Genomic DNA, 26,290 nt, shown 5'->3' with positions numbered 1-26,290 from the left:
ACATGCCGCGGAGCGGCTAGGCCCGTGAGCCATGGCCGCTGAGCCTGTGCGTCCGGAGCCTGCGCTCCGCAACGGGAGAGGCCACAACAGTGAGAGGCCCTTGTACCGCAAAAAAAAAAAAAAAAGAGTTAATATATGAAAAGCACTTAGAACAGTGCTTGGCACAAATTAAATACCATATCGGTGTTTGTTAAATAAAGTGCACTACGTTCTTGTCCATTTATAACTATATGACCTTACAGGTATGCCACATTATATATGATTTAATACTCAAATTATATTTGTATGACTTAAATGGAATTTTACCAGTTTATTAATTAATATGATAAAGATTTAATTGTAAGCTTCTGCACTTAAGTCTCTCCCTCAAAACTGTGACAGGTACAGTATGCAGGACTCAAGCTTTGACTACAGCTCTAGTACAAAAGACAAACAGGCTTTGATTAATAGCAAATTCAATAGGTATTAAAAGGGTGGGTTTCAGGAAAAGGAAGCTAGTTTGATGCTAAACTGTGTTGATAAATCTCTAGTATCCACACTGGTCACACCACTCTTAAAGCATATATACCATTCTAGATTACATGCTTAATTGATTTACATACTTAATCTGTGCAGCCCCAATGGCAAGAATCAGAACCATAGAAAAAGTTCTAGGGGAAAAGATTTAGGCTCAGTAAAAGGAAGAACTAACACTGAAGAGTTCTCCAAACATGAGATGGGCTACCTGAACAGTTGGTGAATTCCATGTCACTGGGAATATTCAAATAAGCTTAATGACCAGTTGGTGGGACATTTATGATCACAACAACCACAATCATTTACTAAATGCTTATTATGTCTGTCCCAGGTCCTTTACATACATTATCTTCAATCCTTCACCAACTCCATAATGCAGTCACTATCCCCATTTTATAGGTGAGAAAACCAAGGCTCAAAGAGGTTAAATAAATTACCCCAAACACACAGTTACTAAGTTGCAAAGCTGTGATTTGATCCAGGTCCTCTAATTCCATATCACACATTCTACAGTTCCACACTGCCTTTGGTTGAACATTCACTGACTTTAATATTCCTTTCAATTCTGAGAGAGCATGATTCCTTGAAACTATATCTTTCTAGATATATATATCTAGACCTTCCCTAACTATTTCTATAACACTGGAGCAGGTATCTTTATCAAGGTAAAAGATGCATCTTACCTGTGTTAATGTTGGTTTGTTACTTCTATGAGAGAGATGTGTTCCAAATTAACATACCTCCCAGTATGTCAAAAGACAATGAAATTAACAATCAATTGGACTATGCAAAACAGGTGTGGAGCATCTTACTCCTGAATTTACTTCCTAGAGGATGAGATTTTATTTTAAAAAGAGGAAAATGTTTTTTCTCTTAATAAAAGTACAAATGAACACACAAGCAGAGATAAATCTATGTCCTTACCTCTCCACCCTTCCTCTTTGGCTAGCTCTCAATTAAAACATGATTCATGAGAATCTATGTGAGTGTTTTTACTGTTTGTTATAGTAATCTCTCACTAACTGGGGGTAGTGATGGTTACATTCCAGAAAAGTGCCATGTTAGATAAAACCCTCATTGGCAAGTTCGATAGGGAATTCTCAAGAGAATAAAACAATAAAGTTAGTTATAAAGCAGAAAAGAATCTTTTCCCTCGGTTGTTCACGAGTTCATATTCTGAAAGTCATGATCTTCTGTGGAAGATGGAATTTATATTAACCACACTTCTTTTTTTAAAGTTCTTGATATAGCCCTTACCGATATTTAATGCTTTGGTTTCAAGGAACTAAACTCAACCATACATATATACATAGAGATCACAGATTGTAAAATTTAAGCATACAAATACAAAACCACATCGAGACAAAACTATGACAGGCAAAATGGTAGCTGACAAGGTAGTATAGTACACAAGTCTTGTTAGAAATTGTTATAATTTCTTAATATGTTCAAGTATACTCTGAAACCTAGAGTTCAAATTTAGCATTCATTTGTTGGATTCTAAAGGGGAGAAAATTTAAACAAAAGTTATCCCACATACAGGTCAGAATGAATGAATCACAGAATCACGGAATTATGAAGTTGGTAGAACTATTTCAATTTCAGAGGCAGAAACCCAGAAAGGCTACCTAACATGAGATAGGTCACAGAGCTGTCATTGAGGACTGTCATAATTTAGCATTTTTCAAGCACTGTACTCAATAATCTACATCTTGCACGCTTCAAACTATTTTGACAGAGGATGTTTGTTTGTCGTTCACCTGTCTGACACTCTGTACTTGGAAATGCTTTACTGTGTTGGGCACAGAAACGGAATTTGGGGATGACCATTAAAATGGAGTGTCATAGATCCCCACCTTCCTATGGAATGTGGAGGAAATGCTGTCCCTCTGCAGAGATTTTTTAGTTGTCTTCTGTTTTGGGGCTGTGAATGTGTATTCATGTGCTAGAAATCCTTATGATTCTCTCAGCTGAAGACATATGATTATTTACTCTCCCCCCACAAAAAAAACCAATCACTGTATTTCATGGGTTTTTATCATTCATTTAAACTGTTTCTCTGTTTACTTCCAAGAGTCCCAAGAAGTGGTCAGGGGAGGCTCCTCGAATACTAGTCTGTGAGGACAACATGATAATAAACTATGGCAAGCCAGTTTATCTAGCATAAGTAGTATTGAATGATGGATGGACTGGAGTGTGGAAGGTGGAACACTGCCCTGTCAGAGGTTCAAGAATATCTAGACAGAATTCTAATGGTGCTTTCAGTTGGTTAAAGAATCATTATAGCGGGCTTCCCTGGTGGTGCAGTGGTTGAGAGTCCGCCTGCCGATGCAGGGGACGCGGGCTCGTGCCCCAGTCCGGGAAGATCCCACATGCCGCGGAGCGGCTGGGCCCGTGAGCCATGGCCGCTGAGCCTGCGCGTCCGGAGGCTGTGCTCCGCAATGGGAGAGGCTACAACAGTGAGAGGCCCGTGTACCGCAAAAAAACAAACAAAAAAAACCAAACAAACAAAAGAATCATTATAGCATCTCTTCAGCTTTTTGCAAAACACCAAAGGGGAAGAAAACACTGTTGGGGAGTCGACCTCTTTGTCTCCTTTCCTTTACTGTCCCTTTTTCTGATCTCTCGTTTACTTGGGAATTCAGAAAATATAAAGAAATGGGTTTGGGGCATGTCTCTGGCTCTAGGCCTTATATGGGCATTCAGAGCTCTCAGAATGCTTCTGGCATTTAAACTTAATAAGCAGCAGGCTAGAAAGGAGAAAGGTTTGTGGAACTCTACCAGGTATACTATTCTGAAGTTGAATGGGACTTTGAGCAATGCTAACTTAGTATATTTGATTTGTTTCCTGCACTTCTCTAACTCAAGTTACATACAGACTTTGCTTTTATTTTTCCCTTACCCCTTTGTTTTGTTTTTCTGTTTCCAGAAACATTGGCAATAAACAGATGGGGAGGGCAAATTTAACATTAGCTTGCTAGTACGCTACTGTTGGGCCTCTCTAAGACGAAACAAGCTCTAGTAGACATTTCATCCCTAAACATCTAAAATTAGCAAGTTTTGCCCTTGCCTTTGCCTTTGGAAGCCATGCACTCAGTCTCTAAACAGGATATTCCATTTCTTTTGCTGAGTAGAATTCCCTCAACTTTAGGAGCATTTCCATGAGTTGCACATAGTAAATATTTTTTTAAAAACATGTTACGTTCAAATGAATTAAATATTGTATGAAGAATAGCAGCTCTGATGTTAAGATAGTCCTCAAGGGTAACAAAAAGGTTGTAGTTTGCAAAGAAATAAGACATGCAAAGGATTGACCTCTAAAATCTCAAATCTGGTTCAGCATCTCACTTTCATCTGTTAAACTAATTTCTTTCTTGTGTGCAAAAGTCACTCGGCAATCTAAGTAAGGAAGTTTTCCCAAAACAAATAATGAATGGAGATGAAAGATAGGTTAAACCTCTACCTTAAAAAAAATCAATAGCTCTATGAAGACTTGCATTTTCACAAGACATTTCAGTCTTCAGAACTCCATGAGAGCAAGAACTGTAAGCTCAATAAATGGCTGTAATTAGACAGATGGGAACGACAGCCAATACTAATGATGGTCTTCAGTGAACTGAGAAATATCCAGATAGTCATTTTCATGGATTGACCAATATTTTAAACTTATTTGTCTGGGGGGTAACAAGGATGGAATCTTACAGGTTTTATGTAACTAGCATTAATGGTTTACAGAATACTAATCAGTAAGACTCACTCAGAGGGGTGTATTAAAACTTAGAATGAGAGAACTAAGAGGTCAAAGAGATAGAGGCATAGCCTCTTCACAAGTCAGAGAAGATAAACATTCCCAGACAAGATGCCACAGTTGACAACTTGAGAGGTGAAGTCCTCATGCAAACACGAAGGAGATATAAAGGAATCTTTGTCCATACAGGGCTTCTGGAAATGAGAGAATATCACTTCACAGTATAATGAAAATAACATCTGAGGTATTACAATGGCATGTTTATCGAGCACTTGCTAAGTGCCAGGTATAGAGCTCAGCACTTGCCACACACTATCTCATTTAATTCTCAGTGCAACTCCATGGTGTGAGTACCGCTTTTGTCCCTGTATTAAAGGTGAGGAACTTGAGGCTTAGAGAGCTTAATAATTTGCCCAAAGTCACAGAGCTAGTAAATAACAGATCTTACATCTAAAGCCAAGTCTGTTGGGCTGCAATGTCCATGTTCTTAAACCCAATGGATACCATGGGACTGGTCTCTTGTGGACACATCAGGAACAGACCTGTCATGACAGGCCAATAATATAATTGTGGTCAGTAAGTAAAATGGTTTGATTGCACATGTCCTTATCTTTGGACCATTTGCCTTTCTTTCCTCTTTTTCCCTCCCTGGTCACCGTAAATTTATTAGAATGGTGCCTGAAAAGCTTCATTCAATATGTCAGATTGGTGGGGGGAATCAGTTAATTAAAACATTTGTTAAGCCCCTCCTATGTCCTAGGCATCCTCTTTTTTTCAAGAACTGCACATCTGATAGGAGAATACAGAAACTTAAACCCCAATTATAATTCTGTGAGATGAGTACTATGCCAGTGCTATGGACACATATTTTAGTCCTTAGAAGATAAAACATCTTGAATTCTTCTTGTCCATTTTAGTTTCACTTATGCTATAAGGTTACAAGTTATTCTGGCTAATAGAGAAAAGGGGGTGGGGGAGGTTTCATGCAATCTTAACTTTTAAAATATTAAGCACAAGCTTAACAAAAAGTATTATTTTCCAAATACTTTCAAGGGCATTTTCCTAGAATCAGGTAAATGAGAGCAAGCAAATGACCTACTTACGGCAAAAAAATGCTCCAGGTTATAAAGGATGGGAAGCCAAGTGCATCCTGGAAACCACAGCATCTGGTCTTGTTTTATGTTTCATCTATCAATCTGCTGTTACAGGAATTGAGAATTAATGTTTCAACTACTGTTTCTTCTATTTTGACTGATGAATTCATATCTTTGTTATTCTTACCCAATCTCTCCCAACTCCTCTCCCATTAAAAAAAAAAAAATCATATGGAAGGGCATTTAGGAAGGGCCCAAACAAATCCTCGGGAGCTTACTCTTTCATTTATGCCTTAAAGCTCTTGCTAATGTAAGGTTACAGTAAGGTTAGACATCCTCCCAAGCAATTCCCTGGTTTGATCCATCCTGACTTTCCACAGATGGTATCACCTGAACAGTCTATTTTCAGTACTGTATTAAAGCTAAACAACAAAATATTGCAGATGTAAAAGAAATATCTAAGTTCTAGAAAATGTTTCTTGGTGGCATAAACTGTAAAAAATGTACAACTGGCAGTAGTGCTTGAGAAAAAGGATTATGAAGCAATGTAAGACTGCTTGTGCATTAGTGCTACCCTGATAATATGAGAAAATTACATATACACTAATTTCTATATATACTCATTTTAAATTATGTACAAAGTTTAAAAACATAAAAGCATGAAAAGTAGATTTACAACAATATGTTCTTTGAACTTTGCTATTGAGTCTTTTTAGCTCTTGTGCTTTTTATAGAATGAAGCTATCAATTCATCTTTCCACTCCTTCCAATCTGTTGAAATTTTAATTTTCCATTATTTTTGCCTTGATTCCATCTTACTCTTTCTGCTGGAGCTTCAACCACCTAACCTTAGCCTTTCTCAGTGCTTTCATGGCTTTAGATACAGCTTCATATTCTTGTTTTACTTTTCTTTCCCCACCCATTCTATTATTTAACTTATCAAAATAATAAGATTATTTTTTTCCAATGAAATATTTTTAAAAGAACCAAGGTTACCAAGTGACTCTTATACTGGAGAAATTACTGCTATATAATTTTATCTATTTGTTCAAGTTCTGCTCTTTCTAAATCACTGTCAAGTGAATCATTTCTCATGTGCAATGAAAAGGGTCAGGTTTACCATGTTTATTTATCCAAAGATTTCAGATTTGTTTTTCCTTCCAAAGACATTTTATTCTGAATCTTGTCATGAGGCTTCCTTGCCTTGATTTCTTGATGTATCCCAGCTGGCTTAATGGTTCAGCTAACCAGATAGGCTTTTGGGGCTGGGGCAGAAGAGATTTTTGCAAAAATACATCTAAAATTATCACTGACTAGGGCAGAGTTTGTCAAAGTGTGGTCCCAAACTACCTATATCCAAATCATCTCAGATGCTTATTCAAAATGCAAATACCTGGGCCAAAACCTAGAGCAGTTAAATGGGAGCCTTTAATGCTGGGACCTGGGAACCTGCATTTTGCCAAATTGTCCAAGTGAATAGACTCACAGTGAAATTCTACAGCTCCTAATCTAAGGCATACTTTCCCCTTCAAGGGTCCAGTGCAATGATTGACCTTGGCTACAGAGCAAACTTTTCACATCTCCATCCAACTAACAAAAACAAAGGAAAATTCACTTCCCTGAGGAGAGAACTGCCATTAACTGCCTTAAGAGACATTAGTTTAAAAACAAACAAAAACTTTCTACAATAAATATTAACTATTTTTAATATCTTGATTCTGACTTCATGGAGGGAAGGCTCAGAAGGTCTACCAAAAATCTGTTGTAATAATTTCCTGATTAACATTATACATAATGAATTATTTATTGAGCCCCTACTGTGGGCCAAATATGGTGTTTTGTGCTGCCAGGGATTATATAAAGCTATCCTGGAATGAAAAGCATATGTTCACTCAGCTCTATTCTGGAAGAATCTAGCTGATTTAGTGATTGCTGGAAATGAATGTGCATGGTATATGGGAAGGCAGTCATTTGATGTCTTAGGGCCCAGACATAGGAGGCTTCCTAAGGATTTGCTAAATGAAAATTAGGTCCAAAAAGTATAGATGTAGGTACTCAGTTTATAGCCAAACCACTGGAAAAGGAATGAGCAGCAATATTTATTTGGGGGCATGTAGACTCTTTGTGGTCAGTCTTGATTACTTTATCCACAATTTCCTTTCCTGTGCAATCATACCGCAGATATTAAGCAGATGAATTGAGTCTAGATGCAACCATACTGAGAGCTCCACCTGATTCTAGAGTGCATTTAGGATGTCCCTAGACGTTCCCTGTATTAGCATTTGAAGTCCTATGTCCTATAAATCCCCTTAATGTCAAACTGGGTAGGTTGGTTATCCTGGCCCTTAGAGAAAAGCAGGTGAGGCTCTTAGTTGACCCAGTTTCACTCAGTGGATGATGGAAATCCATTACCATCTTGAATTTCTCAGCTCATTTTCCTTACCTGTGGGTATGATTATCCTCACGAGCCACAAAACCTAAAGTTCTTTCCTTCAATAACCTCTACCTTTTAGCTGTCAAGGCATAGTCCCACAAGCATCCCAAGCAATGACTCAGATTGAGGATAATCACCGGGACCCAGTGGAGAGTCTCTTCTAAGACTGCTGAACACATGGCTTGTGTTTACTTGTAAATATTATACTGGTCTGATAATCATTCTGAGATGAATAATCAGACTAGCACTCCCAAACCTAGCTTCATATCAGTTTTTTTAGAATTTATGGTTGTAGACACACAAAAATAGACAAAAAGGCATGGATGCAAAACAAGAACCACTTACCGTATTAGATTCCATTCTGATTGTCAATAAACCCAATCACAGTTTTTAAACATTCGTGCATTCCTGTCATCCCATCCTTATCCTTTAAAGCCTTAAGATTTTGTCATTTCATGGTCTTACCTCTTTCACCTAGATTTTAAAATTTAACTGGTATCAAATTACTATTTCAAAGAGAGAATGTAAAGTGTAGGATTTGAATTAGATCTAGGTCCCAATGAAATTTTGCCACTTCTTAGGTGCATGAACTTAAAAAAGTTTATCGCTCTAAGCTTTAAAATTTGCTCATCTATAAGTAATAAATAAAGAGAAAACAATGGCTATTTTAGAGGATTGGGTTTTTTGAGGAATTCAGGTTATGGATGTGAAGCACAAAGAAGCATATTGCCTGACACCTAGTAGACATTCAGTAAACTGTAGCTATTATCATCACTACAGTATCACAAGCTTGTAACAAGGGTAGCATTCACTACATTCAACAATCAGGCTGCAGAATTTTAGCCATCAAGGATGATGCCTAAAGCAGAGAGGCACAAACTGCCTTCCCGAGGAGCGTAGTAAGAGGAACTGTCCCATTACTTCATAGTCTCACCACCTCTGTCTGAAGGAAGTGATGCTTCTTATATCTGGGGACAATGCCTAATGTCGTCTCGCCCCTGGCAGCCTGTGCTCAGGAGGCGCTGGCTTTCAGATTTGCTCCCTGGGGACCTCTGGTGCCTCATCTCTCATTCTGCAAAGGGAAAGAAAGGGGTAAAAGAAAAAGGGAAGTCACCGAAGTGCAAAACCTGTTACCAGATGCCCTATTTGTCCCTACTACCAGGCCTGCCCGGGTAGGCTGCAGAATCGTTCCGCAGAAAGATTTTCAGGCGCCACCCCCAGGTGTTCGTCGGAGCAGACAAGGGAGAGGAGGGTGAGCTCACCTTAAAAACTGAAAGACAGATGGTGATGGGTGGGGGGGTTGGCCATGCGCGTCAGAGCTTTGGCTAAACGACAGAACAGCAGCGTGCGGGTTTGCAGCCGGGGTTGGAGGGGCGGGCGAAGACCGTAGGTAAGGATCAAGCAGAAGGGAAGGAAGAACTTCTTTGCGGGGAACACAGAACACACTTTGCACTCTCACGAAGGCTCCCGGATTTGTCAGTGTTGCGACAGAAGCCCGCGAGCAGGGAACGGACTTTATGTGACAAGCGCCAGCCCCAATTCCATCTCCGAGACTCAGGTAAACTCAGAGGTTCCGCCCAGCAGATAGCAGCTTAGGAATCTGGAGCGTGACCTCGCTCCCGCCGAATACCCCCACACCACTTCCAAAACCCGGAAACGCGCCCCTCCAGGCCTCGGCCGCGGTGGCGCATGCTCCGTGCGAGGGGGCGGGCCGCGACTCCCCCCGGAAGAGTTCTTTCCCAGGCGGCGTTTCCTTCCTGTATGAGGCTGGTAGGGCCTCTTGCGGCCGCTCTTTTGCCCTGGGGGTGAGTAGCGGGTTTCCGCGGGGCTTCGTGGGACGGGCGAAGGGTCCCGCTGAGGTCCTTTAGGGACTGGTTCGGGTCCGGGCAGCCGAGTGGGAAAGGTCACCCCGCCGTCCTCCCATGCCTCACCTCATTGCTGCCCCTCAGCTTCTCGCAGCCCTTCGTATCCAGCGGATTAACCTCCAAGGGCGTCCCGGGCTCCGCCTTGGCTTTCGGCCCGGCCTAGGCCCTTAGGTCTCTGTTAGCGCTGCCCCCAAGAGTTAGGCCATTTCTAGGGAATCTGTAGGCAGCCGGGTCGCTGCGGGGGCTTGAGGTCGTTACGGGCGACCTCAGAACCGGGGTCCTAGGCAAAGGCGGCCAGAATGAAGCGTGTCTGATTGTCGCACAGGCACTGCTACCACCTAGTGCAAAAGTGAAGGAGGTTCTTCAAGCTTAGGCACGCTTTCGCAGAGGATGATGGTGGTAATAATAACCTGTCCTTTATGTGAAGGTTGGCAGGCTTTCATTGTCATGGGCTGTGTTCATAGGGCCTTGATGTCTGCGAAACTGGGACTTCTGGGGTTGAGAAAAACTTTGTAAAACACTGCGGTGAATTAGAGAAATGCTATGGTATGAATACTCTACTCTTGGTCCTTAACCTGTCAGTAAACTGCTCATTGATGAGGTGGTACGATTTTTAATTTTTCTACCCTGAAATGGAGAAGTCTTTAAAATGAAACTATCTGGTATCATATTTGCCTAACAGATAACTCTGAATTACAGTGTTTTGTCATATTTCTTGTACATGGCACCATCTATGTTTATGAGTATATTTGTGTATTTGTTGATCCTGATGTTTATACAGAATTGAAATACAGTCCCTACTGTTTTATGCATGTGCAACTTTTATTATATATTCTGCTGTAATGGTATTGTTACCGTAACGGCCTTACATTGCAGTTATGTCTATGTCATATGAATGATAAATGAGTGTATAATAAAGTGTATACAGTTGCAACCTACAGGGAGAAGTTTCAGTTTCATTTCAGGATTTTGAAGTCATTTTAAAAGAAGGATGACTGTTTTAGAAGTGGCTATAGGTCCAGAGTACTGTATTGCTGTTAATTTAATTATAGTAAAGTATATAGTTAACAGAGGTTTTGTGTCTTGATTTTTTTTAATTGATTTAAAAACTGTTGATGACTGGGAGGTACTGATACCAGTCCTAGTTCATGTAGTTCAGTGAACATCCAGTAGGTGGCAGTTTTATCGCTACTCACTCAAACTTTAAATGAAAACATTTTATTCGAATATCACTAGTTTAAGTTAGTAAATCTTTATTTTGCCTGTTGGTTTCTTCTCATCTGTGAGATACAGGTGTGCATGCCTCCTGTAAGCCAAGCTGTGGTTGATGTAACTGCTTAGGCAATGTGTAAAAGTAGACATGTTGCGTCCTTTTTTCCTCTTTCTGTTGAGTGAGAGCTGTATAGTTGTGGGTCAAACATTTTCAAGATTCTGTTGTTTCATATTTAGCTAGGTTGTTGGAAAGAATAAGATGGCTCCAAAAATTTCATGTCACTTGTTAGTTGAGAAAATAGCATGTATACATTTCAGCAGGCCTTGGAAGCCTTTAAAAGTAAGTATGAGAGAAAAGTGAGTCTGTTCACAGTTTGAATTTCACTCAAAAATTACCTGGTATACCATCACATTAGTAGAGTATTTCATTGTTGGGCTGCCTTTTTTCAGTTGGATAAGTGTTATAGTCATTATTTTTCTAGGTTCCCTGACATAATTATTTAAAAGCTGATTAAAACAGTAAATGCTTTAAGATGTTTACTGCATTTTTCAAATAGAATTGTTCTCTACTTAAATTATATGAGCTTTTAGAAAAGTTTATTAAAAATTCTAATAAATAAACCTCAGTTTCCAAGAGGAGATTAAAATGTGTTAATATACGTTTTATTTACTTAACATTTAAAAATCCATTTCTCTTTAAATAAAACACTTTTTTAAGGTAGGTAATGTTGAATTTGACGAGAAGTTTTTCTTGCTTAGTTTACGCTACCTATCAGTCTCCCGATATTAATGAATCTAGTTACTACCTAGTGGCATTTCTGTTTGTTTTTCAAGGTTAACAATCAAGATGGTACATGCTGAAGCCTTTTCTCGTCCCTTGAGTCGGAATGAAGTTGTTGGCTTAATTTTCCGTTTGACAATATTTGGTGCAGTAACATACTTTACAATCAAATGGATGGTAGATGCGATTGATCCAACCAGAAAGCAGAAAGTAGAAGCTCAGAAACAGGTATGATTAAAATGTTTGAGGATCATTTTTCTTGTAGCTAGCAAATATTTTCCCATAAAACTAAGGATATAGTGGAATTAGAAATTAATAAGAAATTCCATAAGACCCATGTGGAAATGTGTTTTTATGTAATATTTAATTTCATTATTCCTAAAAAAAGTATTTGTTTCTCAAATCCTTTTTGACTGTATAAGCAACTTAGAAGAAAGAATGATGAAGAATAAAAATATTACAGCATTTTGTTATGAATGGGCTAATTAGAATATTTTTGTCAGGTTATAAATGAAGGAATCTAGATAAAATTTTTCAGCAGACTAAACAAAATATTTTGTCTTCAGTAATGGTGTACATTTTGCTTTGTGAGACATTTGAAATGTTTCTGTTTTGTAAATAAGTTCATTTGTATCATATTTTAGATTCTACATATGTGATATCATATGATATTTGTTTTCCTCTGTCTATTTCACTTAGTACCATAATCTCTTGGTCCATCCATGTTGCTGCAAATGGCATTACTGCATTCTTTTTTATGACTGAGTAGTGTTACATTGTAAATATATACCACATTTTTATCAATTCATCTGTCCATGGACATTTAGGTTGCTTCCATGTCTTGGCTATTGTAAATAGTGCTACTGTGAACATTGAGGTGCATGTATCTCTTTGAATTATAGTTTTCTTCAGATATATGCCCAGGAGTGGAATTGCTGGATCCTGTGGTAACTCTATTTTTAGTGTTTTAAAGAATCTCCATACTGTTCTCCATAGTGGCTGCACCAATTTACATTCCCACCAACAGTGTAGGAGGGTTCCTTTTTCTCCATACCCCCTCCAGCACTAATTATTTGTAGACTTTTGGGGGGACTTCCTGGGCAGTCCAGTGGTTAAGACTTCACCTGCCAATACAGGGGGTGCGGGTTCAATCCCTGGTCAGGTAGCTAAGATCCCACATGCCTCGCAGCCAAAAAACCAAAACATAAAACAGAAGCAATGTTGTAACAAATTCAATAGAGACTTTAAAATTGGTCCACATCAAAAAAAAAATCTATTATTTGTAGACTTTTTTGATGATGGCCATTCTGACTGGTGTGAGATGATACCTCATTGTAATTTTGAGTTGCATTTCTCTAATAATTAGTGATGTTAAGTATCTTTTCATGTGCTTATTGGCCATATGTATGTCTTTGGAGAAATGTCTATTTAGGTCTTCTGTCAATATTTACATTCCCACCAACAGTGTAGGAGGGTTCCTTTTTCTCCATACCCCCTCCAGCACTAATTATTTGTAGACTTTTGGGGGGACTTCCTGGGCAGTCCAGTGGTTAAGACTTCACCTGCCAATACAGGGGGTGCGGGTTCAATCCCTGGTCAGGTAGCTAAGATCCCACATGCCTCGCAGCCAAAAAACCAAAACATAAAACAGAAGCAATGTTGTAACAAATTCAATAGAGACTTTAAAATTGGTCCACATCAAAAAAAAAATCTATTATTTGTAGACTTTTTTGATGATGGCCATTCTGACTGGTGTGAGATGATACCTCATTGTAATTTTGAGTTGCATTTCTCTAATAATTAGTGATGTTAAGTATCTTTTCATGTGCTTATTGGCCATATGTATGTCTTTGGAGAAATGTCTATTTAGGTCTTCTGTCAATTTTTTGATTGGGTTGTTTGTTTTTTTGTTATTGAGTTGTATGAGCTGTTTGTATATTTTGGAATTTAAGCCCTCGTCGGTAGCATCATTTGCAAATATTTTCTCCCGGTCTGTAGGTTGTCTTTTCATTTTGTTTATGGTTTCCTTTGGTGTGCAAAAGCTTATAAGTTTGATTAGGTCCCATTTGTTTATTTTTGCTTTTCTATTGCCTTGGGAGACTGACCTTAGAAAACATTGCTACGATTTATGTCAGAGAATGTTTTGCTTATGTTCTCTTCTAGGAGTTTTATGGTGTCATGTCTTATATTTAAGTTTTCAAGCCATTCTGAGTTTATTTTTTGTATGGTGTGAGGGAGTATTTTAACTTCATTGATTTACATGCAGCTGTCCAGCTTTCCCAACACCACTTGCTGAAGAGACTATCTTTTCTCCATTGTATATCCCATTAAAGATTTTTGAGTAGGTGGGTGATATGCACAGCAGCGTTTTAAGGATACCTTACTGTAGCATGTAACAGGAATTGGAATCAGGGAGACTAGGAGCAAGATCTGTTGGTTATAGACTGCAGTAATCCTGGCAAAGACCTAGAATAAGGGAGTGACAAAAGGAGTGGAATGGGTGAAACAGATGAATGCTGGAAGGACTTTGTGATGACAGAGAAAAGAAAAAGGACATCTTACAGATGAATCTGAGATTTGTCTGGACTCCTCAGAGATTGATAGTATCTTTTATAGTTTTAGAATCTGTAGATGGGGCAAGTATATGGGAAAATGACATTTGATTTGGGCATATTGAGTTTGTATTGGTGGTAGGAATCCAGAAAAATGTTCATCCAACTGTTGAAATTGTAGGTCTGAATCTCAGGGAAAAGGTCAGTCTTTGGAGATTCCTTATCAGATGCTCATAAGTAGTTGGACTCATTAGAGCAGTGAGTCTCAGTGAGATGGCGTAGGCCCCAGGGCTATTCCTGTGTAGCTGTGTATCACTTGTGGGTTTTTTCCCAAACTACTCCTCCACTTTCCTCCTTCCACCATTAGGATTTATACATTCAAATATTTGTTGAGAGCTTATGTAATTGTCACTATGATAGATGCTGATGACTGTATTGAGAGTGGTGAGGTCTCTAAAGGAGAGAAATTTGTAGTCAAGTATTTTTATTTAAAAAAAAAAGGTAGAAAATTGATAAAATATCCAACATAGGCTGGAGAAAATATTTTTAAAATAAAAAATAAACCCATAGATAGTGAAAGAATGGAAATAATAAAGATAAGATAAATTAGTAGAAAATAGAATATATGAGAGATTGAATAGAAATATAGAAAATGAATATATAATAGAGAAAATCAGTAAAACCAAAAGTTGGTTATTTGAAAAGACTGATAAAATGGACAGTTCTGTAAAACCAATCAAGAAAAAAATGAAGCCACCAATAAGTATTACTAGGAATGATAAAAGACATGCAATAGCAGATGCTGCAGACATTAAAAATAAGGACAATTAATAAGTATGTCAATAAATTTGAAAACCTAAATGACACGGACAGACTCTTAGAAAATTATTAATTACCATAGCTGACTTAAGAATTAGAATACATGAATAGTTAGTTCCATAACTATGAAATAAATTAATATTGGAAAAATATTTCCATAAAGAAAACTCCAGGCTCATAGAATTCTACTGGCAAATTCTAGCAACATTTAAGAAACAAATTAATAGTAACAATTTTATATAAACTCTTCCAGAGTGTAGAAAATGAGAAACACTCACCAAACCTTTCTATGAGGGTAGCGTAACAACAATTCCAAAACTTAAAATGAATGTAAAAATCTTAAACAAAATATTTACAAGCTGAATTCAGCAGTGTATAAAAAATATAATATATTATGACCAGTTGAATTTAGGCTGGCTTCATTTGAGGGGAAAAAAAATACATATATATTAATTTTAAAATGCATATATATTAATACTCTATATTAACAGATTTGAGGATGAAACTATGATCATATCAATGCAGCAAAGGCCTTTGTTGAAATTAAACACTTATTCTTTTTTGTTTTTTGTTTTTTGTTTTTTGTGGTATGCGGGCCTCCCTCTGTTGTGGCCTCTCCCGTCGCGGAGCACAGGCTCCGGACGCACAGGCTCAGCGGCCATGGCTCACGGGCCCAGCCACTCCGCGGCATGTGGGATCCTCCCACTCAGCGGCCATGGCCCACGGGCCCAGCCACTCCGCGGCATGTGGGATCCTCCCAGACCGGGGCGCGAACCCGGTTCCCCTGCATCGGCAGGCGGACGCGCAACCACTGCGCCACCAGGGAAGCCCTAAACACTTATTCTTGATATTTAGAAATGCTCTTAGAAAATAGAAATAAAAGATAATGTCTTTAGTATGATAGAATGAATTTACTACAGGAAACATAGTTCATGGTAAAAAATTGAAAGCATTTTCTTTATGATTAGGAGCAAGTCAAGGAAGCCTATTGTCATCACTTCTATTTAACATTTTTACTGATTATTAGCTAATGCATAAGTCAAGAAAAAAGATAAGAGGTAGAAGTATTGGAAAAAAATAAACAGTTATTATTTGCAGGTAATATAATTTACATAGAAAGCCAAAGAAAGCCTACAGATAAACTATCAGGATTAATAAGAGTTTAAGGGCTGCTGGATACAAAATCAGTACACAAAAGTCAGCTGTATTTCTGGATACCCACCACAGTTGGAAAATGCAGTTTTTAAAAGATACTATTTATAGTAGCATCAAAAATATTCAGTAACTGACAAACACAAGTTATACAACACATTTATAGAGAAAATTATAAAACTATTGAAGGCTTAATTCAGTGCCAATTAAAAAATACCCAAAGACTTTTTTTGTTTGTTGTATTTTTCTTCTAAAATTTATATTGAGGATTAAAAGTTTATTAATAGGTAAGACACTCCTGAAAAACAAGACGTGTGTTGGGGGAGGAAAGATTTGCCTTGTTTATATCAAGACTTACAATAAAGCTATGGTTATTAAAACAATATGCGGGCTTCCCTGGTGATGCAGTGGTTAAGAATCTGCCTGCCAGTGCAGGGGACACAGGTTTGAGCCCTGGGCTGGGAAGATTCCACATGCCACGGAGCAACTAAGCCCATGAGCCTCAACTACCGAGCCTGCGCTCTGGAGCCCAAGAGCCAAAGCTACTGAAGCCCGTGTGCCTAGAGGCTGTGCTCTGCAACAAGAGAAGCCACTGCAATGAGAAGCCCGTACGCCGCAACGAAAGTAGCCCCCATTCGTCGCAACTGGAGAAAGCCTGCGTGCAGCAACAAAGACCCAACACAGCAAAAAATAAATAAATTAAAAATAAAAATAAATTAATTAAGAAACAAAACAAAACAATGTGCTATTGGCACAGGGGTGGATTGGCAAATATACCAGAATAGAGTCCAGAACCAGTCCTACCTGTAATACGGAAACGGTGTGTGACATAACTGGCTTTGCTTTGTAGATTATTGGAGAACGGGTGGACTTTTCAATAAACGATACTTAGACCATTGGCTCTATTTGGAAGGGAATAAAATTTGATTTCTGCTTGATTCCGTGCACAGTAAATCTCTTCCTGGGATTAAAGACTTAAATTTATTCATATAACGGATATTCATTGAGCACCTACTCTGTGGTTCTTTATACCTCATCTGCATGTTCTAAAGATATTCTTTTTAACCTATCCAATTTTAATAAAAGCACTTTAAAAAAAAATAAGTGGCCAGAGGAGGAGGAATAAAACCAGAATAATGTAAGTTGTTGGTACCAGTCTTTCCCACCCCAACTTACCTTGAAGTATACAAAATACTACAGATTTTAACAGTGGTTCACTGGCAGTTATTTTCAAATGGAAGGATGTTACATTTTGAAACATCAGAATTTGGAGAAGTTGGTGGGGTGTTAAATATAATTTTTAAAAGCCCCTTCCTAAATTCTTTCCCACTCTCTGGAAAATCACTTGCGTGTGTGAGGTCACCAAAGCCAAGGGAAAAGAAGGTTGCAAAAGAAAATTGGTTGTAAATGTTGTATTATAAAAGGATCCAGGAGAAGATGTCATGAGGAATGTGAACGAAAAAAGCAATCAGTAAATTTATTGAAATCATTAAAGAGAGCAATTTCCATTCACTGGGGACAGCAAGTGTAATTTGAAGTAAACGAACATAGTCATTGCAGAGTTTGCTGAGGGAAAGGTAAAGAAGAAAGGGGAAAAGTCTAGCGGAGCAGGTGGAGAGTTGCTGCCAAAGAGGAGGGAGGTTGGTCCTGGAAGAACCAGGAGGGATTGGGATCGGTAGTTACAGGAACATTTTAAGGTAGAGTTAACTGTTTTATTCTCGACAAAGGGGAGAGGTTATAGCTAAATGTGCTTGGGAGTGGAGGAGGTTTGTGACCTGCTGAGGTAAATATATGGTTAGTATATAACGAGATAAATCAAAGTAGGTTATGGAACATTAGGGCATAATTGAAGAAAGCATGAGTTTATTAGGAACTCAATTGGTTTGTTTTTATGAACTTCTTGAGCATTTCTCAGCAGGTTGGGAGCAGATAAACTGAATGGTGGTGTTGAACCTGCATTGAAGATAGGGCTAACTGGTATAACAATAAGTGTAAGGAATCGTATGTTTCTAAGGAAGACACTCTCTGGTACAGGCCATTTAGGAAGTCAGATGGGGGATAATTTAGTTGGTGTATAGAAAGGAATTAAGGAATTAGAGTGCGTATTGAGGGCAAAGATCAGATGTCAGTGTGGGAGAGGAGGAAGGTATGACTCCTGTGGTCACAGAGGAAGAACACTGACTATAAAAGCTTAGATAACGTTTTGAGATTACCAGATAATCCGTGGGCCTGATGTGAGCTTAAAGGCAGTGCAGTTTTGAGATGAAAGGTGAAGGATGACATAGGTGCATTCAAATCAGGAAGAGTAACCTAGAAGTAGTCTTACGTTTGGATTAAACAGGATATTTGTAAATAATTTCTAGCCTAAAGCCAGGAAAACTTCCAGCCTTACTAAATGTGGGATATTTAATTGGTAATGAGAGAGGAGATGGTTTCAGCAGAGTGTTAAAGAGGGACAAGGGTTTTCTGGGCACGTGCCACTGTTGGATCATATTGAGATGTAGCACAAGAGTTTTGATAGGTATGTCTGTAATAAAAGGATGGGTTGGATTAATTGATGTTAGAAAACAGGGACTCTCTAGGTGTACTATTAAAGAGCTTTCAAGTACAGGATGAATAACTTAATGCTTGACCTCTCCTGGGCATTTGTATATACAGTATTTTGTTTAACATATTAATTAGACTATATAATATTCCTGAGATTGTAGTTTAGTTGTCAAAGGCCTGGAAAGATTCACTACTGAGAATTCATACACATGAAGGTCATATATATTGTGACCTTAGTCATTAACTTAATGTCTCCCTATTTTTAGTCCTATCATTGATATTGTAAGGTTCAAAACTTCATTTCAGTTATTTTGATATGAGTAATAGATGAAATAGTTTGTGAAGGGCTGATACACTGAAATCTTAAACTGGAACTCTCAACTGCCAGGTGTTTTTAAGAGCAGCCATCATAGAATGCCAGTTACCATTTGGAAGAGCTAACATTTGTTGACACCAGGAAGCCATTGTGAACTGCATTACCAATCAAATGGCCCTAAAACCATGGTTTACTGGAGCTGAATCTTAGAAGACTGAGCTGAAGTAAATAAGGAAATTCAGATGGGAAATCAGTAAGGAATAAGCAGTTAGTGTTGCCTGAGTGGCCAAGGGGATAGATAGAAGTGATGAGGAAAGAAAAGCAACAAGAGGGAAACTCGAGGTAAAACTCAGTGCATTATAGTGTTTTATACAGTAACATAGCAGAAGAGTATTATAGTAGAAAGCCGTCTTATCCAGCAACTTTTGGGTTATACGATAAAGTCAGAAGATGTAAGTGCACTAACGCTAAAAGAGAAGATAATTGTCTCCGCATATCCAGAAAAGGGTGTTTGTTAGAATTTTAATGTAAGTTTGTGGTAAAGGCTTATACCTAATGTATAAGGATAATTCTTCAAATTCTTTGCTATTTCCTACTTAAATGTATTTTTTAAAGCTTTATATCAATTTCCTCTGTCTACACTTAAAATTGGAGTACTTCAGCTATGACCTCAGTAAAAGTTTTTTGAAATCAGTTGAATTCATCTGTTTTTTCGCTCTTGTTGTGCTATCTCTAACTTTCTAAAATTATTCTTCCAGAAGAACAACCAATTTTATGAATGTTTTAGAACCTTTATGAAATGAATGTTTCTATTCTGCTGCTCCTTTACTCCATTTCCTCCTTCCTCATTCTAGGCAGAAATATTAGTTCACTATTTCCTACCCCACTTCTTTACTTTTTAAATAATACTTTACATGGAGAAAAAGTGAAATAGAGTGAAAGGATAAAAAATACTATGAAACAGTTTAAAAGATGGGTATAAAGTAAGTTTCCCTCCTACCTCTGACTCCTCACCCACAGTTCACCATTTTCCCTCCACAGAGTGGGAGAGACCCACTTTAAAACCCAAGCAAATGTGGGTGACTAGAAAGTGTAATTGTCATTAAGCTGTAAACAGTAAAGCATTGCATGAGCATAAGCCATTTTTCAAGTAGTCCAATCATAATTTTGTTTTTCTAGGTAAAACATTTTAGAAATAAGGGCTCAGTTAAATGTGTCAGAGCTAGACAATTGGATAACTTGTTCCTGGAACACAGTTTGGTACCGGTATGATGTGTTTTGGGGTGCCTTCTTTTCATTTACTTGTGTGTTAAGCATGTTCTTCTCTCCCAAATGAGAAATGTTAGTGTTTTAACAGAACATGAGCTTTGAAGTTAGATCAGAGTTTGAGCTCTGGTAATGCTAATTCATAGCTGTGTAATCTTGCCAGTTCTTTACATTTCTCTGACCCTTGAGTTATTCATCTGAAAAAATGAGAAGAATAATAGCTACTTCTCAGGATGGTTTCAAGGGTTGATTGTAAACCGTATCCAGCACAGTGCCAGGAATGTGGTAGGTGCTCAATAAACGTTAATTTTTTTTCTCTTTCCTATCAATGTTATTAATGCAACCTGAAGACATTGTTAAATGGAACTGCTGTTGTGGAGAAAAGATTCTAGGTAAACTCAACTATAGCATTTTCTGTCTCTATAAAGTAAACAACATAGTTGATAATTTTTATTTAGGAAATTCCAAATATAAATAAAGGTAGCAAGAGGCAATTGTGGCCTAGAGTAAAATTTTAAGGGCAAGTAGCTAATAGAGAGAAAAGCATGGTTTTTCAAATACTGCCATTTTGGACCAGATGATGGGGGCGGGGAGGCAGGATATCCTTTGCCTTCTTGATTGATTAGCAGCATCCCTGTCTCTGCTGACTAGATACTAGTAGCACCTCCCCACCCACCCAAGTTGTGACAACCAAAAGTATTTTCAGGCATTGCCACATGTCCCCTAGGGGGCCAAAATCACCCCTGGTTGAGAACCACTGTATTAGAGCACGGCCTAGAAAGAACACATGTGGGATGGCTTCACATTTATAGAAGAACAAAGGAAAAGAAGAGAAATTAATGCTGTTATAGGTACAGAAAACAGGATACTGTTCATAGCTGACACATTTAAAGTCAGTGAAAGAGAAGATAATTGTAAGAAAGAGATAAAAGAATCTGGAAAAGGCTGCTTTATCCATTGATTCAGAGGGGTGGCTAAATAGGAAAAATGATGTGGTTCATAGCACTTTAAAAAAAAATGCTATATTACTAGGATATGATCAACACACGTCCTGATCCTCTAACCAGTCTATAACTATAATGCTGTATGATGTGATTTTTTTTAAGAGTAGCAATACCCCTGACAAATAACAAGATTATATATAATCAAAAGTATTCTAGGAAAATGTAGCAACCAAAATTTAGGTAAATATGATTTACCAGAGCACCTTCATTTCTAAAACTGTTCACTTAATTGATATTTGAATATATTATGTCTAGATTTTTAAAGACTCTTTAGTTGCCACAAACTCCAGTCAGGTAACTGAGGAAACCAAGGTAATATATATGATGGTTAAGGTATAGGCTCTAGAGTTGGGACTGCCTGGATTCGTATGTTGCCGCTTCCATTTGCTAACTGTTAACCTAAGACAAATAACTTTGTCTGAGCTACGCTTCAGTTTCTTTTTCTGTGTTGGGGAGAAATTGTACCTACCTCATAGGATCTCTCTGAGGATTCAATGAGTTAATCCATCTACAGTATTTTGGCATAATATTTGGCACACTCAGTAAATGTTTTACTGTTAACATTATTTTTATTTTAGTTGAAAGCTGTGTTGCTTTGCTAGAGCGTATAGCTTTAAGGCTAGTTTTGCCCAGCTCTAAAAATATATGCAAGTATACTTATAATTGAAAATTATTTTTATTATCTCTGGTTGCCTAGCCCCAAGAATCGACTTTAAAAAGGATAGTATCTCAGAACAATTTGAAATTAGTTAGGTTGAACACCTGTTGTAGATATATGGGTAATTTGAGGAAAATTGGGCACCTGTTTTCAGATACTCTGTCAATTGAAGGAAAGAAACTCCAGTTGTCCATTTCTTGATAGCCTTAACTCCTCGATCTTTCATCTTGAGGCTTCATTTTCACCTGTCATGATAATCCTGCTAGGAAAGAGAAATCAAGTTGGACCTTAGAATCTCATTGGAGCGATGAGAGGCCATGTATATATTTCTTCAATCATGTACCCTATTTTCTCATTTCCCAAAAGCTGGTTTAAATTGCCGTGATTTCTGTAGAGTAGACCTTCAAATCTTTTTTTACTTAAGGACTTAAGAATGGGGAAGGATGAAACAAGTGGCATAGAATATCTCTGGAAAATCTTGTATGTCTGTTCATTGCTCTTTAGACTTCACAGTTACATGTTATGGAGTGCCAGTGTCTAAATATCAAACTAAAAGAGGTTGCTTGTTTTTTCTTTCTAGGCAGAAAAATTAATGAAGCAAATCGGTGTGAAAAATGTGAAGCTTTCAGAATATGAAATGAGTATTGCTGCTCATCTAGTAGACCCTCTTAACATGCATGTAGGTATCTTTAATCTTATTTAATATTTTTTTTGTCTAGCATTTTCTATCAAGAGTCCCAAAGACCATGACCAGGTTTGATGATTCTCTAGGAGGAATCACAGGATTCAGTGTCATCATACTCCTGGTTATAATTTATTACAACAAAAGGATACGAGGCAAAATTAGCAAAGAAAGAGGTGCGTGGGATGAAGTCTGGAGGAAGTCAGGCACCACCTTCCAAGAGTCTTCTAGTGAAGTCACACAGGGTGCACTTAATTCTTTCAGCAACAGGTTATGAGAACACCTGTCAAATGCTATCTACCAAAGAAGCTCATTGGAGACTTAGGGCCCAGGGTTTTAATTGGGACTGGTCACATAGACTGCATCTTCCTAACATGTGTCAAAGTTCTAGACTCCCATAAGCCAAACAGGTATCCACCATAAACCATATTGTTTGCACAAACAGTTTAGGCACAGTGAGCTGTTCTCATCAGGAAAATGGAGGAAGCTCTCCCGAAATCTAAGTATCTCCCATACTCCAGCCAGGGGGGCTAGCCTTGCAAGCAGGCCTTTCCAAGGATAATTATCTTGGGCCTGCTGTGTTAACTTTTTTTGTGCACATTTGTTTAGTTAAACCTGTACTTTTATATATTCACCTTTGTGGCATATAAAGTTACTGCTTTAAGTCATGTGGATATTTGACTTGGAGTTCAAATCTAGATTTTTTATAAGGTATGATAGACAACACAAGATTCTGAATCCCAGTTTTTCCATTTATGGCCTTGGTAAATTATTTTCTCTTTGTGTTTCAGTTCCCTCATGTATAATCCAGGGACAATGTAATACCTGCTGTACCTACTTCTAAAGGATTATTTTGAGCATCAGATTAATGTAATTTATAAACTCTAAAATCCTCTGTGAATATTTTGTAACAATAGGTGTCAATAAATAGAGTGAAATACGATATCCTTATCTCCAAATCTAGAAAGTAAAAATCTACAATGTCTATTAATATCTGTGTGCACAGAGACATACATGCCTTTCCAGAATTAATCCTCCATTTGAAATGAACTCAGTTCTTTGCTATAGCTACAGTGAAAGTAAGTGATGATTTTTTTCAGATCTGGCTGCGCTTTTTCACTTTTTTTTTTATTGTGGAAAATAAACGTGTTGTAAATATTGCTTCCGACCAGCCCCACCTCCAGCCCCTTTACTCTCCAAATTAAAGCTAGGTTGTTTTTGTTTGTTTTTCAGGTCTTTTTCAGTTAGGTTATCCAGTGCCCACCCCCAAAAAAAATTTTTTAAGCTGAGTCAGAAGGCTTTAAAATACACAAGCTGTATCAGTTTTGAAAAAATGTATCCCCGTTTACTCTCAATAAATATATAAGACAAGTTTTGACACAGTTTACTTTTAATTAGTAAAATTCAGAAGCCCTGTTTGGTGAGTATAACCCTTATTTCTAAATTCATTCCTATTATGTTTGACAGCATCATCTGTGAATTAGACCACTCAGCTAGTGCTGAACTGTCTGTCAGAGCTGGCTCTCATTTTTCTTGGCGGAGTAATTCCTCATCTTAATGGAGTGAGGTCAGCTTATTAGATCCCAAAACTCAGAGTTTTGAGTGTTGGACCTAGGACCTTTTTTTTTTTTTTGAATAGGTAGTTGACTATTAAATTTCAGCTCATGGTAGTTTAATAATTTCAGTGTTGCTTAAAAGTACTTATATTAATATATCATTTCAAACTTTTATTATTTAGGTATAATTTTACTATTTAGGTATCATTAAGGCTTGCCGTTTGGGGGGATTCTTTTTTACTTCGGTGAATATACATTAGCTGTAAAACTTCATGCTGACCTTATTAACTTTTACCAGGTTACTTGGAGTGATATAGCAGGTTTGGATGATGTCATTACGGATCTGAAAGACACAGTCATCTTACCTATCAAAAAGAAGCATTTGTTTGAAAATTCCAGGCTTTTGCAGCCTCCAAAAGGTATGGTAAAAGTTTATATTTGCTAACGCATTGAAAATCTGGAAAACGTGGAAACTTTCTGCCATTATAGAACTGGTGTTTTTGAAGTTGGGTTTTCAAGAGATTGCTGAGATCCAGTGAACTGTTTTATAAATAATGATTTTAAAATAATTGCTTATTCTTCAGCTTCCAAATTTAGGTAAAGTTTTTCCCCATAGTCACATATCAAAAAAATCCCTTTATTTCAAATTCATTTTTATTACTTACAAGAAAATGAAATTAGGGAAATAGAGGATAAAAAAATAATTCAAAGTAACAGTGTGGGTTTTTGTCTTCAAGATAAGACTTCTGGTTGTTTCACGATTCTAGTGATTTTTTTTCCTCTTGGTAATTTTATTTTAGATTGCAGTGGTAGTTTTTTGTTTGGTTTTGTTTTTAAGGAAGTAGTGAACTACAGATGAACTAGAAATTAAATACTACTTATTTTTAAGGGAAACATTTTCTTATTCCTAGTTGGTGATTACTTCAAAAGCCTTGGAACTCAAGAATTGAAAGTATTTATAACTACATCCTTAAATATAATACTTTTATTATTGACCATTCATATATTGATCATGTTTAAGACTTGTTAAAGGCGATTCAAATGTAGCTTACATGATAATTGACAGTGAGATCTGTAGAAGTGTGTTGCCATGGCTTTCAAATACAAACGCTGTAGCGTAGCTTATTTAGTAGAAGCTTCTAGTAGAAGCTTCTCTTTATTGTATTGCCATCTAGTAGAAGCTTCTCTTTATTGTATTGCCAAAACTAGAGAGGTTGCTAGTCAAGACTGAAATCAAATTATTAGACAAATGCATTTCTCAAAAAAGGATCTTTAGAAATATCAAAATAACATGTTTAAGTTGTAGTTTATAATCTTAGTAATTTTTCAGCTATATCAAAAAGTGCATTAATTTATATTTCAAAGGTAATTGAAGCCAATAACTGTACATTTTTATGAAGTAGAAAATTTTTGTTTCTGGTAAATAGAGGCTGACCGTTACCACCAAAAATGGCATTCTCTTTTTGTTAACTAAAACAACAAATCTTTTTTATGTATTTTACTTTCTGAATCAACAAAGCTACTTTTTTTCTGACAAGAAGCATTTACTCTATTGTGATTTAAAAAAAAAAATTTTTTTTCCCCAGAGAAAATTTCAGATGATTTATCTGAGCCCAGATCAAGAGTAAGGCAAATGTTGGATTACTAAGTTCTTCAGTACCCTCTTGCAGGTTGTTTATAGTGTGAACAAGAAAGAACTTTTGTCAATTTTTATGTCACATTTTCACAATGTTAATGAATTTAAGAAATTTTTTTATGCTGTTAGAGAAAGCTTTTCTCGTCAGTGATGGCTTAGGCCAGGTAACTGGGTGACTTCACCAGTTGGACGTGGTTTAAAGCCCCAATTAGCATAGCAGATACCAAATTATGGGGGAGTACTTTAACAGCCTTATGTAAATCTGCTTTTTATTTAAAAGCATTATCTAAAACTGAAGGTGGTTCCTATGTGTATTTTAAAATTTTTATAAGTTACATGAGTATTTCCTTATTATGTGATCTAAAGTTTTACTATTTGAGCTTTTTCAGCTTTGCATTTTTGGAAAATTTTTTACCAAGAACAAAACTTTGAAAAATCATTGATTTACTTTT

The 26,290-nt window shown here is 37.3% G+C and overlaps 1 protein-coding gene and 1 long non-coding RNA gene across 7 annotated transcripts in view; one reads left to right on the top strand and one right to left on the bottom strand.

Annotated features, from left to right (window-relative positions):
- Positions 1-1,390: 1,390 nt before the first annotated feature.
- Positions 1,391-9,141, bottom strand: LOC102982863 (uncharacterized). Of its 2 annotated transcripts, none has more exons than XR_003677456.2 (4): positions 9,055-9,141; positions 8,730-8,864; positions 5,368-5,463; positions 1,391-4,806 (listed from the first exon to the last, which is right to left on the bottom strand). It is a non-coding gene; the product is annotated as an uncharacterized lncRNA (long non-coding RNA). The 2 variants fall into 2 exon arrangements; XR_449085.4 differs by having other exon boundaries at positions 1,391-4,458.
- Positions 9,092-26,290, top strand: part of ATAD1 (ATPase family AAA domain containing 1) — a 54,948-nt gene continuing 37,749 nt past the window's right edge. The window contains exons 1-4 of one of the 5 annotated variants that reach the window (XM_055080902.1): positions 9,092-9,350; positions 11,704-11,878; positions 22,545-22,643; positions 24,501-24,621. In XM_055080902.1, the coding sequence (XP_054936877.1) occupies positions 11,717-11,878; positions 22,545-22,643; positions 24,501-24,621 (382 nt within the window). In that variant the 5' untranslated portion in view covers positions 9,092-9,350; positions 11,704-11,716. Of the gene's footprint in view, positions 9,351-9,503; positions 9,598-9,757; positions 10,204-11,141; positions 11,210-11,703; positions 11,879-22,544; positions 22,644-24,500; positions 24,622-26,290 lie in introns of those variants that run through there. The other 4 variants (XM_007125537.4, XM_028481123.2, XM_007125538.4 and 1 more) reach the window with 4 other exon arrangements.

The sequence above is a fragment of the Physeter macrocephalus genome, chromosome 20 (genome assembly GCF_002837175.3).
Source record: "Physeter macrocephalus isolate SW-GA chromosome 20, ASM283717v5, whole genome shotgun sequence".
In the NCBI taxonomy this organism is placed as follows: domain Eukaryota; kingdom Metazoa; phylum Chordata; class Mammalia; order Artiodactyla; family Physeteridae; genus Physeter; species Physeter macrocephalus.
This window is presented reverse-complemented; position numbering and strand designations above follow the sequence as displayed.